The sequence below is a fragment of the Lampetra fluviatilis genome, chromosome 35, assembly GCF_964198595.1.
Source record: "Lampetra fluviatilis chromosome 35, kcLamFluv1.1, whole genome shotgun sequence".
Taxonomy (NCBI): domain Eukaryota; kingdom Metazoa; phylum Chordata; class Hyperoartia; order Petromyzontiformes; family Petromyzontidae; genus Lampetra; species Lampetra fluviatilis.
This window is the reverse complement of record NC_136309.1, coordinates 1,645,049-1,657,341: the sequence shown is the minus strand read 5'-3', so window position 1 is coordinate 1,657,341 and position 12,293 is coordinate 1,645,049. Positions and strand designations below refer to the sequence as shown.

Here is a 12,293-nt window from a genome sequence, read left to right as displayed (position 1 = left end):
GCAAGTCAATCCTCTGAGAGCTGTTTAAATGTTGTCAAATTCCAACTTCAACCACGTCTACGTCGTGTGAATATAGCCTAAAACACGTTATTGCAGTTTGTCTAATTGTATTGCAGTTAACGATGCTTTTGCTCTGTAACAATGGGAAAACATCCAATGCCAAATGATGGTGGTGATGCAACTGCGAGAATGGTCCTCGAGGGAGCGTGAGCAGTGACAACAGTGAGCAGTGTGATGAGTGAGCGGTGACAATGAGTGAGCGGAGCGACCTGACCCATGGAACAACCCACACCTTTGCCCGGCCTCCACCCCGAGCCCCGTCTGGAGGGAACCAGCTCAGACGACGAGGCCCTGGGTGTGTGACGCGGTCAGTGCTGGGCAGGGCCACGTGGCATGCCACGCAAGTGCCACGTGGCATTGTCACGCGCGTGCCACGTGCGTTTTTTGCGAATACTGAGCAACAGCGGTAAGAGTCCCGCTGATTGAGGATTCACGATTCTCTCTCGCACTGCCTGTGGGATTTGTTTTCGAGAGTCGAGCGAGCCGAGCGGGTTTCTTGACGCACTCATGCATCATCACCACCCCCACACCACCCCCACCACCGTGAACTTTGTATCACCGCATTCTCTCGCTTTCCCACTGTTTAAAAGTTGGGAGTGTCGCCTTATAAGCCGGTGAGTGAGTATGTGACCAGACTTGCATCAATGTATTTGGGGGCGGGGAGTGATTGCATCAGTTGTATAATTCTGTTAACTTCAACGTGTGTGTGTAGTGTAGCGGTTAGTGTGCTACGCTACGAACCCAGGAACTCGAGTTCGATTCCCGCTCACGATCAACACCGGTGACGATTATTTGAACCGGTCCTGGTCACCCCGTGGTGCCCTTATAAAACTCAACGTTTAACCTACTCACGCTGGCTTGTGCCCGCCCTCACAGTCGAGCATATTTGCGGAATACACCACGCCGCCGTTGACCCTGGCCATTGACCGAGCAACCCAACGTCCTTACCAGCTCCCTCCGCAGGAGGAATGTGTTTTGTCACGCTGCAGGGTGGCGGTCGCCGGGCTGGTCACAGCCTTTGGAGCGAGTTTGCCGGCTTCTCCGGATCGAACTCTTTGGTTCTTTCGGTAAAGTCACGTGGGTAGAAAAAATAAGAATAGATCACGACGTTTCGATTGCCACACAAGCAGTCGTCATCAACCCAGACGGTTTACCCCGTATTCTTGTACAGGGAAATTGAGTTATCAGGTCCATACGGCGCACAGCCGTTTCAATACGGGCAACATTTTTGTGTCTATTTGTTTGTGTTTCTCCCTTGTGATGGGGACTTTGTAGGATGAAAGTTCAGATTTCTAAGAGGCACGTGGTGACCAATAAGGTCTGAAGTTGTCTGTGATAAGGTAGGGCACTGATAAGGGGTTGACAGATATGGTGTACACTACACTATACACTACTATAAATACACTATACACTTCGCTACTATACACTATACTCTATTTTGTCAATTTGTTTGTGTTGCTCCCTTGTGATGGGACTTTGTGGGATGAACTTTGAGATTTCTAATGGGCACGTGGTAACCAATAGGGTCTGAATTTGTAATAAGTTAGGGCCCTGATAACATTTCATTTCACTTTGTCTTCTCAGTCACAATGTTAAAATACTACAATACGCAGTCGCGTGACCAGTGCCGGATTAAGCTAGCAGCATATGTTATCAAAGGGCCCTAAATAAATAAATAAACACATAAATATTAAAACACTACATTTTTTACTTGCACAGTAAAGTAATTGTATTTTTTTTCATTTGCTATACAGCCAGATAATACGACAAATCGCTAACCTTAAACACCGAGTCGTTCATAAAAGTTGAAGGCCGGTATAGTACTATAGTAATAGACAGAGGTGTGGACTCGAGTCATGTGACTTGGACTCGAGTCAGACTCGAGTCATGAATTTGATGACTTGCGACTCGACTTGGACTTGCATAACAATGACTTTGTCCCACCTATGAGATGTGGACTCGAGTCATGTGACTTGGACTCGAGTCAGACTCGAGTCATGAATTTGATGACTTGCGACTCGACTTGGACTTGCATAACAATGACTTTGTCCCACCTCTGGTAATAGAGCAAGTGCAGAATCACTGAACCGGAATTGGTAGCTTGAAAGCATTTAGCGCGGGGCCCTTGAAAGTGCGGGGCCCGTAGCGTGTGTAGCTACTTTGCTACTAGGATAATCCGGCACTGCGCGTGACCCATTTAACCACCCACAGCGGCAGCAAAAAAAGAATAAACCTCATTGAACACACTTTTATTGTTCAGTGTCTTAAGCTGTAGTGGGCGCTGCGGTGGTGAGATGTTAACTACCTCACCTGGTGTAAAAGACTTAGTGGGTTCGATCCCGACCCTGACACCTGCTGTATATTTGGAGTGTGCGTGTTCTCTCCGTGGTCGTGTCGATTTTTCTCCGGGTCCTCCGGATTTTCCCTCCACATTTAGAAAGGTGCGTTTAAAGTATTTGGCTGCGATGAGTTTCCACGCGATAAGCCACTTCGTTGAGCTGTCATTTGTGGTGAGGTCGCTTCTGGGATAGAGCTACACAGCTCAGCGGGCCTTACCTGGTAAGATAAAATAAATATAAATATAATAAATATTTGACCAATGTCAAGCTTCAGCCCTAGTAGGCCTGGAAAACACAGTTCCAAACGCATCCTGTGCATTCTGACCCACTCGGTTACACTCCGTGTGGCACAAAATGTAGGTTGGAGCGTTGGTGTAATCTGTGTGTACAGTTGTCTCAAAGGTCCTGTAATTATCAGCATTCCAATCGGTTAATAAATAACTAAATTTTAAGGCAGGGAGAGGGGGTGTAACGTTCATCACATTGCAACATGAACCTGGTGACCCGAGTTCAATTACCGGCCAGCCAACGCGAACATCATTTGTCATGGCAAATGATGTCTGAACTGAGTATTCGCAAATGCAATCTCGCAAGGGAAGACAATTATGTGATCTTGTCAATGTGTGTATGTTGAACTTCTTTCGCACCGTACGTAGCCAACCATCCTAATTCAACAAACACGTTTGTTGAATGAAATATGGGCAAGGTGTTTTATTTATAATTCTGCAGTTGAAATATTAATTTGACGCAAAGAGATGAACATAGAAACAAGTGAAAGTTAAACAAATAAGTGGAGTGCCTTCCATTCTTTCATAAACAATCACTTTTAGGTCAAACTATTTTGCCTTTCTGTATTGTATGGCCTGGCTGTAATGTTGAATGAAGGTCATGGAGGTTGCTTGACCATTCTTCTCCATGTCGGTCAGTGTGAGTTCTTGAAGATGTTGGAAATTAGAAGTATAACACTGGTCAACACACTTTTTCTGGCATAAGGTATTCCAACGGTTTTAATGTAATTTTGGGGTGCTGATTCCAAATTTGGCATCAGTTTTTGTCTATCACATCAGGTTTTTGAGATATCAAATATTGCATTTTCAATAAAAAATTGCAGAAGAAAAATATTAAATAAATGTGGATATCTACATAAAATTATATTATAAACACTCTCCTAAAAATACAGTACCATATTTTAACACTAAAGCAGTCACTGACTCGCAACAACTTGCAATCATAAGAGTTAATTTCGGGTAAAATCAATGAAAATGGGGTATACCGATAGCATAAAAATTTGATGTGATAGAGCAGAACTGAGATCAGATTTGGAATCAGCACCCTGAAATTAGTCTAGAACAGCTGCAAAAGTCCAGGCCAGAAAAAAAAAATGTTTTGTTGACCAGTGTAATACATAACCTGTGTGGTACGGGACTGCGGGTGAATCTGCGTTCTTTTCCGTGTTGTTGGCAGGGATATTAACGGCTACGTACGACCACAGCTGGAAGCAGCAGCGGCGTTTCGCCGTCTCCACGCTGCGCAACGGCAAGACGTCTCTGAAGGAGAAGATCAGCGAGGAAGTGGCATTCCTCCTCCAGACATTCCGGGAGTCCGGTAAGGGGTTTTTCATGTTGGACGTAGGCCTCGGCAAGGTAAGGTAAATTACCCTTTGTACTGGGTAAAAGGGTAAAGATAAAGAGTAAAGGTGTCGACATACCTTTTACCTTACCTGCTAAAGGGTAAAAGGTAAGGGTAGAGTGATTGTATTGTGGTAAGGTAAAAGGTAGGGTAAAGGTAGGCTCGATGTTTTTACCTTTTAACTTTTACCTTACCTTGCCGGGGCCTAGTTGGACGCCCCAACGTAGGAGAATGCTACCCCGACAAACAACACGCACGCACGCACACACTCTCCTGTTTGGAGCTGGGATCGTTACTCGGTGAAGTTGATTAGTCGACTAAAATTATAATTGATGACTGTGTGTTGTGGTCAATTAATCGGGGACATTTTCAAAGTTGTCAGCCGCCATCGTATCCCCCCCCGCCCCGTGTCGGCTTGCCGCTCTCAGGAGGCAAGACGGTTGAAAATGAATTCATGCCAATTTGTGAAAAGTGACGTTGGTTTGCTACGGCGGCTGACTGCAGGTGGGGTGGTGGATCCTACGTTCACCATTCAAAATGCCGTGTCCAACATCGTCTGCTCCATTGTCTTTGGACACCGCTTCGACTACGACGACTCGCGCTTCCGCCACTTGCTGCACCTGTTGGCTGAGAACCTGCGGATGTTCAGTGGCTGGATTGGACAGGTGTGTCTGGAAGTTGTCAGCCCACGTGAAAGCTCAACGGGGAGTGACTTGTCGTGTGGAAATGTATAGCAGCCAAATAACCATAGACGCGTGATGTTGATTCTAAACGTGGAGAGAAAAAACGGAGGACCCGGAGAAAAACCCACTCGACCACGGGGAGAGAGAACACGCAAACTCCAAAAACAGTATACCAAAGAAAGACCCAAAGAATATGAATTACTGCAGTCACGAAAGATATACAGCAGGCGTCGCTGCTGTTGCTACAATTTAATAGCTCAACGAAGTGGCTCACCATGTGGAGATTCAGAGCAGCCAAATACTCAACGTTCGTGTAGTGGGCTGTGCGTGTGCAGGTGTCATGATCCGAATTGACCAAATTTGATCAATTACTCGTAAATCGCTTGTTTAGAAGAGCCAATAGCGACGTCGCCCCCTTCCCCTACCGGCAGATTAATGTGCATTTGCAGGTTGGTGCTGTGTTCACTTCATGGCACACAGGGGCAGCTGCCGTCAGGGAGTCCCCTCGGCACTCTTTAGACATGTGTTACGTTATGGGCGCAATGCGAATGCAATCTGTTTGTTGTTGTTGTTGTTGTCTTGCGTGCAGAGCGATGCCAGCGGGAGATTGATGACGTGATTGGAAGTTCCCGTGCACCAGCCACGTCTGACACGGCCTCCATGCCGTACACCGTGGCCGTGATTCACGAGGTCCAGAGGATGGCCAACGTGCTCCCAACGGGGTTCATGCACGCAACGGCCAGCGACGTCATATTCCGCGGATACCACATTCCCAAGGTAACTCGAGCTCAAGGTACAGCCCTGCAATTTCTTGCTCACATTACTGCTGGCTAAAGAACCTCTCACTAGGGCGGTGGTTTCCAACTTGTGGCCAAACTGACCACTGATTCGTGGAATTCTGGCAGTGATTTAGGGCCATTTTAATGTGAAAATGTTGTTTTTGGTCCGTTATATTTGTTTAGGCTTGACAGTGGTCCAGAGGTCCAGAAAGGTTGGAACCCACTGCACTATGACTTATTTACACTCCCTAAATGATGAGTCTTGTTTCCAATCCATCCCGCAGGGCACGATCGTGATACCGAACCTGACGTCAGTTCTTTACGATGAGAACCACTGGAAAACTCTGCTCGAGTTCAACCCGGGGCACTTCCTCAACGACGCTGGCCAGTTTGTCAAGCCCGACGCCTTCCTGCCCTTCTCTGCTGGTATGCGGGAAACTTTTACGCCCTCAAAAAAATACGAATTTCTGTCACAATAACAACAAATTCACGCCAACAGCAAGATTATTCTCACGTGACTCGCTCGAGGGGATGATGATGAATTGTAGACGTGTGGATCAATAATACTCTTATATAAGCGCACAACTTTAGCTATCTGTGATGAACGCTGCACTTTCCGTCGTATTCATGCAGGGGGCGCTGCAAACCTACGCGCCCCCTGCATGAACGACGGAGGAGCAGGGACAGACGCTCGATGACGTTGGAATCGATCTGCAGACGGCGGTTTTCTCGCACAGCCAGCAGCTCTGTGTCGCCTTATCTCGATCCCGCAATCCCAACCAGGTGAAAGTCCGCATCAAACCGAACCCCCAACGACGAGAGAAAATTCACACGAAATGTCCTTTTCAATGAAGTCTTCCAGATGTAAAATGATATAAGCTTTTAATGAAGAAATACAATTATCTAATTCAAAACACAATACAATTCAAAGATGTTTCATTTTAAAACTTCAAAAACGGAGCATCGGGTGCTTGTGTGAATGCTTCGTTGGTGTGCAATTTTTTTGTGACTTTCCTGACCGAAGGCCGTAAATGGTTGTGAGGGGTGTCGCAGGCGCCTCCGAACAACCCCGAGTTATAGAAGAATTGTTTTGTGTGCAGCCCTTTTGTTAATCCACCACTGGACGAGAGCCTTCACACACCGTACGAGTCGTGTGGCCATACTTCACCACGCTTATCCGTGCGGGAATCTTTAAGGCCGGGGACCATAAATGTGGCAGCATAGAAGTGCAGTACAACAATGTGTGTTTCTGCACTGCCATTTACAGCAGCCCAACACTGAACCGTGCAGCCCTATGACAATCAGTTGGTGCATGGTGGTCACCCATTCAAGCACTATCCAGGCTTAACACCGCTCAGCAAGCTAATTACTGTAATTGGACATTTAACAATTTACCTACCCCCCCCCCCATTATTTAAAAAGATGGTTACGGTTTATGTCCGTGTTTCAATTTAAAATCTAAATAAAAAAATTTCCCCATCTTATTTGTAATGTTCATGTAGTTGTCTTTGCTTCATGAGCATGAACATTACACGGGCACACCAGTTGCACATATTTATAATGAGTAACAAAAAAAGACGTTGATTCTTGCGCGCGCAATTTGATTGCGGGCATTGTGATTCGTAGCTGTCGACATTGATTCACGTTCACGTTACACAGGGCCCTGCGTGTGTCTGGGAGAGAATTTGGCCAAGATGGAGATCTTCCTCTTCTTCACATCGCTGATGCGGCGCTTCCAGTTCTACTGGCCTGACCCGGAGTCCCAGCCCTGCCTGGCTCCCGCCATCGGAGCCTTGCGCTCCCCGCAGTCCTACCAGCTGGGCATTCGGCAGCGTCCCGACAAGTGAGCCGCCCTGGCGTGCGGTGGCCACAGGGAGAACGGAGCGCCTCCACGCTGTCATCAATGACAACGACGAACCAAAACAGTCGTGGGCGTGATTTTGTAGAATGTGATCAATTAAATAAGGTCCCTCTACTTTGAAAATATAAAAAAATGTTATAAGCCACTCGGGGCTTGGCAATCGAAGAACCCCGGGGAGTGTTCGTAACTCGGATGGTGGCGCCCCGGTGGCTATGAGATGTTAACTACCTCGCCTGGTATACAGGAAGTCGTGGGTTCGATCACGACCCTGACGCCTGCTGCTGTATAATTGGTGTTTCCATGTCTCTCTCCCCGTGGTCGAGTGGAGTTTTATCCTGATCCTCCGGTTTTCCCCTCCACATTAAGAATCAACATCACGCGTTTAGAGTATATTTGGCTGCTACAAATTGCCACGTGACAAGCCACTTCGTTGCGCTGTCATTTGTGGACAGGACGCTTCTGAAAACGAGCTACACAGCTCAGTGGGCCGTAACCTGGCAAAATAAAAATAGTTTCGTTTTTACATTCTCGCCACCCACGTGACATCAGCGATGGGGATGAGGTCACTGGGACCATATCAAGCCCCTACAGCTCACCTACCCCAGCATCAGATTCATCATATGTATTTATACTGGAGAAATACGATGAGCTATGAAGCTCTATTTGAAGGGGAAAGGCAGAAAAGGGTTCACCTCTTCAATGAAAACGCACGAAACTGTTAAACACGTGTCAGGTAACTCGCCAAGAAATTAATGCGATCTGTGTTCATAGAGGCGGTTCAAGTGAAGATTGTGATCAGCGTGTGCGCGTGCCCGCGTGTTCCTCGTGTGCCCGTAATCAACCCACACGTGGCTCTATCCAAGGGGCACAGCGTAGCACGTGCTACTATCACAGTAGTAGCACGTGCTACTATCACAGTAGTAGCAAAGAATAATGAATGTCTCCCGTGCTGTGTCGATATATATACACGACTGGACATCTGTGCATCAAGAGCTTCACAGCTCATCGGATTCCTGCAGAATAAAGATTCAGATTTTGAGAACTGGCTCTTGGTCTGCTACAGGTCGGGCACCCCTGCCCCCCAGCTACGACCAGCCCTACCCCTATCACTACCCCTATCACTACCCCTACCCCAACCCCTATCACTACCCCTACCCTAACCCCTATCACTACCCCTATCACTACCCCTATCACTACCCCTACCCCTATCACTACCCCTATCACTACCCCTATCACTACCCCAACCCCTATCACTACCCCTATCACTACTCCTATCACGACCCTATCACGACCCCTATCATAGGGGTTAGGGTAGGGGTACCTGGCGAACCCCCTCGTACGCACAAAGCCGCGTGGTGCTGGACGACACCGCCGATCCCCCCAAGCCGCCTCCATCTGGCAAGTCCCTGCTGGGGACAATGGTGCAGGGCTCCAGAAAAGTTGGGAACCCCTGCAACCCGGTTCAGTGTATCACTCGCCACTGACATTATCAGACGCCGTGCCATCTCTTAAGAGTCAATGTGGCTTTGAGAGGTGGCATTTGTTCCCCGTGTAGGTTCGATGCAAAACACTCCCAGAATTGCATTCCATAATTCACCCGCTCAAGCCGGGTACACAATCACACCAATGGAGAGTTAACGGTGTTTCTTCACCGAACCGCCAGTCTCTCCTCCGCAAAGGGTTGTGAGCAACACACGCCGGCAAACATCATCGGCACGCATGGTGGTCCTGGCATCGCCAGTGCGCACCACTCAGGGACGTTTAACGGTGACTGTCCGATTCACCCAGCCTCCACTTCACATCTGGGTTGCTACTGCTGCAGCAGAGGTAGCATCGATACAAATTTGGCGCCAAAACCCGTCCCGTTGCAGCCGATTGGCCGGTGCAGGGGAAGTGGTGACGTAATCCATAGCAACCACTGATGCGCGTTCACGTTTGCGAATGCACTGGGACGTGGTGCACAGACACCTCCACTCCGGGGGTTTTGCACCACGCGGTTTCGGAGCCTACTCGCATCGCTCCCCAGTAGGATTCACGTAGTTTTTTGTGTACTTCGTTCAGGATCAGAATCATAACATGAATTTATACTGGAGGAATCCGTCCGATGAACTATAAAGCTCGTTTTCACATATGTCCAGTAGGGGCGGGTAAGAGCGTTGCAACAAATAGTACAAAAACACGATCGGAGTGCAAAGTACTAAAGGGGTAAACAAATCACCCAAAACACAAACAAATAAAACACTAAACCATCCCCATCCTACCAGGCAAAGTCCACAGAGATATGAATTTATTTTTCAAAAGCGACCTGGCCACAAAATGATAGCTCCACAAAATGTCTTGTCATTTGGACAATGCTATAGCAACAAAATAATCGAAATAGTTTAAACTCAATATAACCTGAATACTGTAGTTCCCTGGAGAGCACGGCCAAAGAAAGTGCGCCGGAGTTGTTGGTTGCGATTACTCGCTCCGTATTCCTCTTGATGGAGAGCTACAACAATTTGTCAACAAATAATACGTTTGAGCCGTAAAATAAATGTTTGTCATTCTGCTTTGAATTCGTGAACTAATATATTAAGTGTCTATGTAAACATTTCCATGTACTCGGGCTTAATTCCTCACTCGAGCAGGGATTATGGGCCTAACACACTACCATGCCACTGTAGTACAGCACAAAGTACTCTTATCCGCAATAATAATTATTTGTGGAGGGAAGCAACACCGAGTCGTGTAACTCAATTATTTTCCAGGAAGTTCCTGCATTAGATTAAACATTTTTAAAGAAGTTTTCAGCCAATATATATTTTTACAAATCGGAGGAAACCAGAGCACCTGCAGAAAATCCACTCGCGCGAGGGGGCAACGCTCTATCCCCGTATAGATGGAAACGGGTGGCGGTGGGTCCACACTTGCTGCACCGCCCTCTCCTGGCGTGTCACGGTATAATGTCACCTCCTCCTCCACACCCTCGAGAACGGAGTTTCACAACGTGTGTGCATCATCATCCACCAACCCTTACCCCCACAGTGCTGGACTTAGAGGCGTGCATAGCCACCACCTATAACATCATTACGCAATAATATTAAATAGCATTACATGATTGCACCGTGTACTGGATTGTATGCCAAACTTGTTAGTGTGTTGTCCTTAAACCCCGCACCTTCGATTATTACGGTTGGCTACGTGCAGTGCGAAAGAAGTTCAACATGCATACACAACTTTTACTGCCTTGCCCAAGTTTGGGAATTGGTACCCTTATGCAATTTGACCTTACTTTATCTATTTGGTATATTTAACTTTATTTATTTGATTTCCTTTCCAATAATTTGCACTCCGATCGGTTTGTTTGTTTGTTTTTTAGGCATCGTTTGTCGTTGTAGCTTTCTGACGCAACCCTACTGGACACGGTGCAAAAGAAGAGCTTCATAGCTCATCGGATTTGTGTTGCCAGGCTAAATCAACATTCTCATTCTGGTCGTGAGGACAACGTGGCAGGCCACACAGATGAATTCATTCCGGTTGAAATGAGTTACTGCTGCTGCTTGACCTTTAACCCCAACTGCTAATAACTGACCTTTAACCCCAAACTGCTGCTGCCTGACCTTCACCCCACAACTTGCACTCGACATTGAAACTTGGCGAAGGGGGAGCACGGAGGAGTGGAGGGACGAGTGGTCGGGTCCAGCCGAGAAGGGTTGTCCCCCGTCCCCCTCGTCACGTGGGATTCTCATACATCCCTCCCTCCCTCCGCGGGCTCGCTCATTCCCGCGATGGCGCTCGATGGTGACAGCAGCAGCAGTAGCAGCAGCAGCTGCTGCTGCAGCAGCCTGTGGCTGTGCGCGTCGCTCGCAGTGCTGGGCGCGTGCTGGGCGGCGCGGCGCGCGCAGCTGTGGAGGCGCGTGGTGACCCCGCGCTTGCTCGCCGCCTTCAGCAAGCGCTACAACCGCCTCATGGCGCGCACCAAGCGGGAACTCTTCTCCAGCATGGACGGTCAGTGGGGGGTGGGGATCAGAGGGGAGGGGCGCTTAGGGGGGCTCGTGGTGGGGGCTCGTGGTGGGGGCTGGCGAGGAGGGGGGGGGTGGTGGTGGGGGCTGGGGGGAGGGCTCGTGGTGGGGGGTGGGGTCAGAGGGGAGCTTAGGGGGGCTCGTGGTGGGGGCTCGTGGTGGGGGCTGGCGAGGAGGGGGGGTGGTGGTGGTGGGGGCTGGGGGGAGGGCTCGTGGTGGGGGTCAGATGGGAGGGGCTCTTAGGGGGGCTCGTGGTGGGGGCTGGCGAGGAGGGGGGGGGGGCTGATGGTGGGGCTCGTGGTGGGGGTCAGAGGGGAGGGGCTCTTAGGGGGGCTCGTGGTGGGGCTTGCGAGGAGGGGGGCTGGTGGTGGGAGCTGGGGGGGGGGGGGGCTTTTGCTGGGGGTCTGGGGGGGGGAGCTTGTGTTGCGTTCTGGGGGGTGGTGGGGGGGGGGGGCTCTTCCTGGCGATTGGGGGGCTCGTGCCGGGGGGGAGGGGGGGGCTGGCGGGGTGGGGGGGGGGTGCTGCGTCACGGCAGGGGACGTCAGCCGTGTCGCGTCGCTTCCCTGGGGCAGCAGGCCACTTGGGTTTGAAGTTCAAGTGCACGGCGTGACGTGTCCCGCGGCGTTGCGAGGTCGCTTCTTTTATGTTTCACTTCGAGAGCAAGAAGAAGGCGCCCTGCAGTTTGCACATCGTAGAGACATCTTTGTTTATAAATCCACTGCTGGACGAGGGCCCTCCTTGTTGCGGGTCGTGGTTTGCTCTCTGACCGATTGATACTTTGGCGGTGGCAGGGAGCATAGGAGTACAGTACTACAATAGATTTAGCTGCACACGCCAGACCTCGCGTCGCCCATCCAGGCACAATCCAGGCTCGTGCCTGCTTAGCTTCTGAGATCACGCACACCCGCACTATGGGCAATTTGGTCAAAGGAGTTAAG

The 12,293-nt window shown here is 49.3% G+C and overlaps 1 protein-coding gene and 1 pseudogene across 2 annotated transcripts in view; both read left to right on the top strand.

The window, feature by feature from the left end:
* Positions 1–3,823: 3,823 nt before the first annotated feature.
* On the top strand, positions 3,824–8,239 carry LOC144944689 (cytochrome P450 2D6-like; annotated as a pseudogene). The gene is made up of 5 exons (XR_013639614.1): positions 3,824–4,004; positions 4,533–4,693; positions 5,301–5,488; positions 5,775–5,916; positions 7,150–8,239. The product of XR_013639614.1 is annotated as a cytochrome P450 2D6-like (transcript).
* A 2,868-nt stretch (positions 8,240–11,107) lies between these two features.
* The window catches only part of LOC144944489 (thiol S-methyltransferase TMT1A-like), a 5,756-nt gene continuing 4,570 nt past the window's right edge, over positions 11,108–12,293 (top strand). Inside the window, exon 1 of the mRNA XM_078872673.1 lies at positions 11,108–11,341. Coding sequence (XP_078728799.1) covers positions 11,122–11,341 — 220 coding nt within the window. The 5' untranslated portion in view covers positions 11,108–11,121. The remainder of the gene's footprint in view (positions 11,342–12,293) is intronic.